The 8729-nt window shown below is 35.4% G+C and overlaps 1 protein-coding gene across 1 annotated transcript; it reads right to left on the reverse strand.

Moving 5' to 3' along the window:
- Window positions 1-7417: 7417 nt before the first annotated feature.
- Window positions 7418-8345, reverse strand: L3040_005080 (uncharacterized protein; the record flags this gene model as incomplete). The annotated part of the gene is made up of 2 exons (XM_066156446.1): window positions 7418-7545; window positions 7595-8345. The coding sequence occupies 2 exons, from the start codon at window positions 8343-8345 to the stop codon at window positions 7418-7420; spliced, it is 879 nt and encodes a 292-aa protein (XP_066011849.1).
- Between the last annotated feature and the right edge of the window lie 384 nt (window positions 8346-8729).

An 8729-nucleotide genomic window follows, 5' to 3' on the forward strand; every position in this document is an offset into this window, starting at 1 on the left:
CGGCGCTAAAGACTTCCGCCACGTAATAAAACCGACTTAAAAAGGAATTGCATTCTTAATTAATACTCAATTAATAATAATAATCGCTATTTATTTATTTAAACTGCGATAATAATCTCTTTTATTTATATTAAGTTTAAAAAGCTTAATCACTCTTTTTTTTTTCTTTTTTTATTTGCTTGCAGCTTAGCAGCTACGCTGCTAACTTAAAAGGTGTATTATGCGGAACAAGCATAATTTCACCCAAGCTATATATAACATATCATATGACTTCGCTTAATAGCGCCTTTAGCATACTAAAGCTCCCAGGTATATATACATAGATCCTGACGAGCTTCTTAAATAAAATATACCAAGCTTTATTCAATCCACAGAATCTCCTCCTGATCTTAGTGCTAGTAAGCACTACACTAATATTTAAGTTAGAATTTATATTTAAATAAAAGCGTATATTATATAATATCGTATTTCGTTGCACTTTATTTTTGTGGTTTATATAGCGTTTAAAGCTAGTCGATTCGTTCGTACCGTTCGAATTTAAATTTTTTAAATCGTTTTCGTTTTCTATATTATTAAGAACGTTTCAATTTATATCATTTTAAGTTTGCTTATTAAAAGGTAAATCCGTAGCTACTTTCGATTAATTTATTTTGCTTGGTTTTTTTTATAAAAAATATAATCGATTTGCTACGACTTTGCTTTAAGAAGCGAAAGAATGCGCTTTATATAATCTTATATAATAGTTAATATATCGATTAATAAATCGATTAGTAAATCGATTAATAAATCGATAAAAAGTAAAAATATCGCAAGTAAATTAATTTACTTTTTAAATGCCTTTCGTAATTTAAAAACGTTCCGTATCGTAGCTATCGCATTTTAAACGAAATATCTTTATTAATATCTTGAAACTTATTTAAGTTCTTTTTTATTTAATATAATTAATAAATATTTATAAAATCAATATTATTTAAACTTACGTGATTTTCGCACTTTAGCTTTTAATATTATTAACTTAGCTTTTCGTTGCTTAAAACTTATTATTCGAAGGTTTTAATCGATCGCAAGATTATCGCAAGCAAAGATATATTCAAAATAAAATAAGCTTTAAAATTAACGATTTTGCTATTCTTAAAACTTTTATACTTTTTATTCGAATTTTTTTTAAGCTAATCTTTATTTAAATTATTATAATTTATTAAAATCGATTCGAATAAATGCCGAGCTTTATTTAAGCGAGTATTATATATCTTAAAATATAAAGCAATTATTTCTTTTGCGATTATTAATAGCGATCAATTACCGCGACGATAATCGCAAATATCTTTTGCAATATTAAATACTTTTTTTACGCAAATACTAATTAAAGAAATGCATAGAAAATCTTTAGCTATTCGAGTTAAATTAAAGTACCGAAGCTTAAGGTTTCGCCAAGAAATTAAAATCTTTCGTCCGTCGACCGCTAAACTTAATTAATAAAAATCAATAAAATTAAGGTTTTGAATTAAAATTTCAAACTTACGAGCTAAAAGATAATTATGCATTTTCGACGACTCGTAATTTGTATTTTCGAAAGAAGCTTATAAAAAAGAACTTAGCATTAATTTGCCGCGGAATAATAAAACGGCTATCGGTTGACGATCGATTGCTTTAATATTATTAATACGTTGAGCTATAGATATTAAAAACTTATAATATTCGTTAAAAAGCTTTTCGAATCTCGCTCGATATATTGCAAACTAATCTTTACTTTCGTAAAGCTAAAAAAAATTTAAGTCGAAAGTCTTTAGCTTAATAGCAAGATATAAGATTATCGCGAAAGCAAAAATATCTTTTAGCGGCTCTTGCGTTTTCTTATAATACTTATTTAATTTCTCGATAGTATTAATAACGCTTTCTTTTAATTGCAAGATTTATTTAAAATTATTGCAATCTTTTTTCGAAATCTTTATATATTTAAACTTTAATCGTGCTTATGCTTTATTTAAACGTTCGAATATTTTATCGAATATTAAAAATTCGTATTAAATAATAAGATTAAGCTTTTTATTTAAGTGCATAATTAAAAAGTAAAACGGTCGAAAGATATCGATTAGCTATAAGATTTACTTTTATTAAGTATTAAATAATTTGAAAATATTTATTTTATCGATTTTTATATAATATCTTTAAATAATATCATTAAAAGTTATAAATCGATTAAGCATATAAAATATAGAATCTTATTTTATAATAATATTTAAAATAAGCTTTAAGCTTTTCGTTAAAAGATGCTTTAAATTATCGATAAAAGCTTTTATCGTTTTATTAAATTGCGATTTTCGAAATTAGCTAGCCGTTATACACTTGATAAACTTTCGAACTTAAATACATTGATTAATAATTAGTAAATATAATTAATAAATATTTTTTTTTAAAAAAAAAAACTTATAATCGCAAGTATATATGCAATCCTTCGTTTATCGCGTTTTTTTGCTTCTTTTAGCTCGTTTATATCAAAATCTTTTTTTTAATACTTTTTTAAGCTTTCGTTCGTTAGCGATAATCGCGGTTCGAGCAACGCTTTAAAAGATAATTGCAAGACGTAAGCTATATACGGAACGTATAAAATCTCTTAGCTTATAAAAAGCTTTTTCTTAAACGTATTTTCGACGCATTTAAGCAACTCTTTTATTATTATATTATTTAAAGATGCGTTATCCGTTATAATCGCGATTATCTTTTCTATTAAGCTTAATTTAATAAAGCGTTCGTAAATAATTCTTGCTAATTCTTTTCTTATATAATTAAACTTAACGTATATAAATCTAAGCATAAGCTAAATTATATGCTAATCTTTTGTAATTGCAGTTTCGATTATATATATAAAAGAATAGCGCTTAATGCTAAACTAATAATCTAATAAAATGCTAAGTTTTTAATTAGCTAATAAATTATTTAATAGATGGCGATCAATTTTTAAAATCTTATTATCGAAGTTTCGCTTAATAATTAAAGCACTAAAGAGCTTAAGATATAGGTTTTATAATTCGTAAAGAGATTTCTAATTCGAGTTATTAACTATTCGAAACGAGCTTCGCATAGATAATATAATATCTAAAATACTTTTTCGAAATGTTGATTTTAAGTCTTAATGCGAAAGCGTTTTTCGTAATAAATATGTTTATTTAATATTAGTTTTATTATTTATTAATCAAATTTATTAATCCGATTTATTAATTAGATTTACTAATTAGATTTACTAATTAGATTTATTAATTAGATTTATTAATTAGATTTACTAATTAAATTTACTAATTAAATTTATTAATTAGATTTATTAATTAGATTTATTAATTAGATTTACTAGATTTATTAATCGAATTTATAAATAAAAACAAACGTATTAAATTGCGTTAAAGAGATTTAGATTTTAATTAAGTTTGCCGAAGCTTTTGTTTTAGCTTACTTACGACGCGTTTGCAAACGTTCGTTTTTTAATGATCGGCTAATGCTTTCGTTCTAAAAGCCTTTAGCTTCGAATACTTTAAAGCTCGGTCGCACTTTTTATAGCATATTATAAGCTCTTTTATTGATTTCTTAGCTGCTTAAACGAATCTAATTTATATAAAAGAAGTTTTCTTTTTATTTTAATCGATTCGCAAAAGATTTTAATTAGCTTTTATTGCTGGTATTAATCTGATGATAGTACCAGGTCACGAGGAAGCTTTGCTGATGTTGTGGTTGATTAACTTGTATTATTTAAGACTAAGAATTAAGGGCGAGATTATAGTAAGAGCGTGCTAAGGCTAAGGTTCGTGCGTGCACGTATACGTGCACGTGCACCGTATACTATACTTTTACCTTACACTTTACTTAGTAACACACCTTTTTATCGAGGCCTTAAAAGCTTTCGGCAGTACCTTAATTGTATTTAAATTAATATATCTTTTTTATAAAGTAAAAGTAAAAACACTTCTAAAAGCATAATTTATTTAATTTCTATCGAATATAGCAAGTACGATTTCTAAAAGGAGAAAAAATCTTTTATAATACACCCTTATCACTTTTTGCTAAGAAAACACCTTTTGCTAAGCTTTATAGCTTTAGCACCTTCATTCGAAGCAATTGTATAAAGGCAGCGTGATTTATATTATTCAATAGCTTTGTCATACCGTGGGCGACGTTTTTTTTGCTAAGAATATACTATAAGTCGAGTCGTCTTTTTACCACTTTATAGCGTACGTAATAGAACTTGATATCGATATGCTTAGGGTTAGGGTTAGGTTAGGGTTAGGGTTAGGGTTAGGGAGTAGCTGGAAGGCAGATTGAAATCAAGAAGAGTAGGAGTCCGACAGTCAGTTGCAAAGAATCAAACTGTTTCGCCTGGCTCTTCAGGGACTCGTACGGCGGCTAGGTATTATATACCTAGGCTTCGGCGTAAGCTCGGTATAGGCCGAGTAAGTCATACAATCAATACCCTTGCTCACCCGTAAACCCTAGTCCTCGATCTGAGGGATTTATGCAGGTGTATCAATATCGAAGGATTCGAGTTATATTAATCGCGCAAACTTAAACTAGACGCGCGGCCTTCCAAGGTTTCGCATATTTAATACGACGATAAGCGTGCATATATGCGCGCATGCGCGCATATATGCGCGCATAAAGTCTATTAAATACCTCGCCAAGGTAGGCTGTGCACCTAGTTAGCAAAGTGCAAAACTTTAACTTCTACGTTCCGAGTAAACCTTGCGGCGTAGCCGGACACGATAAGCGAAGGTATATACGCGATGCTACTAAGTCTACGGTCTATATATATGACCCGATATCCCCTTCTATTGTATACTATAGCAGTATGCAAGGGGCAAGATTCTTGATTGTCGCTTCTCATTCCTTTCATCGAAGGTATTGCGCCGTTTCTATCGTGAGCTCCACTTCTTTTCCTAGGTCAGTTTTCCCCTTGTATTGAGTGACTCCACGGTTCTGCTTGGTAGTGCTAACGGGACCCCTTAAAATAGGTTCTTTCCGAGGGTCTCCGAAAAAGTCCCGCAAATACCCCGAAGGGTGTTCGCTTTCTCGTAAGTCCCCTTCTCTCAAGGTAGTCTCCGTAAGCAACGACCACGTGAAGTTTCCAAGGCTGACTAATGTAGTAGGGTAAGCTCAAACCAGGGTCCGGGTTAGGGTTCTGGTTAGGGTCAGGGTTGGGTTAGGTTTAGGGTTAGGGGTTAGGGTGGGGAAAAGGTTTGAACTTCTCACTTTCCTAGAGCCCCTTAACCTTTTTTGTTCCTATCCTGTATTCCTGTCTCGATAGATCGTATTGGAATCTATTAAAATATAATATGGCCGGCGTCTATTAGTTAGCGAGGGCGTTATCACTACCCTCGCTACTCGTCACTGACGTCACCGCACCAACGCTTTTCAGCGCCACGGGCGTCGAGCCGTTTGTTACTCAGGCAGTATACAAACGCGCCTCGCTTTTAACAAGAGTAGACAGCTCTCGTACCTCTTTTCAGAGGCCTAAACTGGAGTTCAATAATAAAAGAAATCGCTAAGAATACGGCGTTTCGAGTATTATATTCCTTCTTTCGGCTCATACGCATTTAATAGCGTTAGATTATGGAGATTGAAAGAGTCGTATAGACTTCTCCCCGCTTTAGCGAGGTTACGATGTTATCCAAATCATCGAAATCCTCGGTAGACATTTTTCGTAAGATGTCTTTCAGCGGACCAATACGTATATATTCCCATACTGGATTATACTCGGAGGGGAGTATTAGCTTAGGGATAGGCCGCTCGATCACCCTAAGGGTCTCGCTAAACCATTCATTCAGCATCTTTTGAGGATAACCTCGTCTCAAAAGATTCAAATACAATTTGCGTTCGCACGCTTTCGCTTCCTCAGGTCGCGTGCAAATTGTATTGTATCTCACTCGCTCGGCCTTAACGAAGGCTCTCTTGGTTGCAAGAGGGTGAGCACTGGAGAAGGGAATATACATATGACGATTGAGTGCTTTCTCGTAGATTCTCGTGACCAATCGATCTTTTACGATTAATAGCTCAACGTCCAGAAAGTGAGCTGAATGTTTAGAATATTCCCACGTAATATCTAAGCCTGGTAGCTTCCATTCGCTTAACCAGGTGTTCAGCTCGCTTTCTGTGCCTTTATAAATAAGACAGATATCGTCAATAAAGCGACCGTAGAATTTAATCTTGTTGTTGCGATATTTGAAACGACCTTTCTCGTACAATCCACAATAGAGGTTTGCTAAAATCGGAGCGCAAGCGACGCCCATAGCTAAACCACTGCGTTGTTGATAGATCTTATCTTGGCATTTAAAGAAGTTGTTTAATAAGACGAATTCCATCATCTTCGTCAAATCACTCTTCCGAATACCTTTCGACGCTCGTCCGATTATTGTTTTAATCGAATCGATAGCCCGGAAAGGGTCTATATTGGTATACATGGCTGTAACGTCACCTGTTACAATCCAGCACCCGTCGAAGGAATCGACCTTTCTAATCTTTGTTAAGAAATCTTGTGTCGAAGTCAAAACGCTTGGAAAGTTAGGAAGTTCTGGTTGTAGAGCGTAATCTATTACTTCCGCTACCCGCGACGTTATCCAGCTATGGCTTGGGATGATTGGTCTAGAGGCCCACGGGTGCTTGTGTACCTTAGGTATCACATAGAACGTGGGCAAATCATTCGTGCTAGCGCGAATATACTTCTTAATAGAAGCAGGCAAGTAAGGGGATTCATAGATTTCCTCTAGCTGTTTACCAAGTGATATAGGTATGAAATCTAGTAGAGTATACGCTTTCGTATTACTCATGTGGATTGCAACTTGTTCCTTATACCAATCAAGCGAAATAACGCTTAAGCCCAGATTTTTATCAGTTATTTTAACGAGGTAATTCTTCTCGGTTAAATACTGCTTTAAATCTCGCAAATTGGGGTTATGGCGTGGAGTTAACTTCGGCAAAGCATTGATCTGTTTATACAGTGCATGTTTGATTTCTATTAACCCACTCTCTAATTCATCAGAAGCTTTGGGTGGATCCCAATCGTCTTGCTTGATATGGAACTGAGGTATATAACTTGGGTTTACTGGTCGATCTTTGAAGTAGAATTTAGTTCTAATAGATCGTTGGAGCTTTAGCCAAGCTTCGCGTACCAGTTGTGGTCTCATTTTATCGTGTAAAATAAATTTCCCGTTTAGTGATAGCGTTTGCCGTATATTTTCTGGGAGAAATACGTTAGGCCCTTGAAATATATCTGATTGAGTACTTGAAATACTATCAAGATATTCAGGTTTACTATAGGGTAGTAACCATTGGGCTCTAATATCTACGGGTTTTTCAAACCACGTGCGAGGGTAAGAAGACAAATCATTCAACCGAAATTGTTTTGATTGAGAAGCTAGCTGATTATCTAATCCCGCTAATTCTTCTTTGGTTTCTTCTTCCCACTCCCATTTCCTTTTCCTCCCTTCCCTGAGTTTGGTTGGGGTTTCTTTGGTTTGGGGCCACCCTTGGCCTTGTTCGGCTTGGGGTTGGACTTTTTGGCACCTATCTCTTGAATTAGTTAAGACCTTAGTGCGGAGACTAAAGGACTTACCTTTCGGAGGTGCGCTTTTCGCTTTACCAGACTTGTTCAAGGCCTTGGCAACCGCGAGCTCAACTACGCGAGTGATATCGTTTGCCCCATAATTGCTCATGTGGGTATCCGTATCCTCTTTAAGCTTCAGCTTACTCAGCTTTACGGCAAGCTCATTTTGATGTTTCATCAGTCCGAGGCCAAAAGACCTTCGGAGCCAAGTCACACCTAGTTGCGAGCACGTACGAGTCTCATCTCTGAGATAATCGTTCGATTTGTTTGCCGTACTTGAAAAAGAAGGGCCGAGTGATTCGGTGACCTTCTTAATCGTGAGTTCTTTTGCAGTCTCAGCTGCTTTATCGTCGGCCAAGGATTCGAGATGCTTAAGCTCTTGTTCCTTGACCGCGATACACTCTTTATGTACCTTGAGACGGTATTCAGAGGTGGCGGTAATAAGACTTGCTTCCCATGCGTTCCACGAGTCTGTTCCCTTGAACTCTTTAGACACTTGAACTGCTGGCACCTTTAGCGCACCTTGAATGGAAGGGGGAAGGGTGTGGACAGAGAGGTGTTCCTTAAGCGAACCAATAGCGTGAGAGCAGTGTGAGACTTTCACGCCGATGTCGAACCACTCTTTGAAGATCAAGCGAAAGTGGGCTTGAAAAGGGCGGGGAACGCAGGCTGCAAGCTCGTCGATAGAGCCCGCAACCGCCACGTTGTCGGCGTTGTATTTGGCGGTAGGTGCCTGGATGGAGACAACGGTGGAAGGCATGGTTGGATTGAGTGCAAACAATCAATGAAGGGTTAGGGTTAGGGAGTAGCTGGAAGGCAGATTGAAATCAAGAAGAGTAGGAGTCCGACAGTCAGTTGCAAAGAATCAAACTGTTTCGCCTGGCTCTTCAGGGACTCGTACGGCGGCTAGGTATTATATACCTAGGCTTCGGCGTAAGCTCGGTATAGGCCGAGTAAGTCATACAATCAATACCCTTGCTCACCCGTAAACCCTAGTCCTCGATCTGAGGGATTTATGCAGGTGTATCAATATCGAAGGATTCGAGTTATATTAATCGCGCAAACTTAAACTAGACGCGCGGCCTTCCAAGGTATGAGTTCTCGTAACAGGACGCAATTAACCTTAGCAATACGTAACTGAACG

This window comes from Drepanopeziza brunnea (assembly GCF_022702325.1).
Source record: "Drepanopeziza brunnea f. sp. 'multigermtubi' strain 214-2 chromosome Unknown ctg7, whole genome shotgun sequence".
In the NCBI taxonomy this organism is placed as follows: Eukaryota; Fungi; Ascomycota; class Leotiomycetes; order Helotiales; family Drepanopezizaceae; genus Drepanopeziza; species Drepanopeziza brunnea.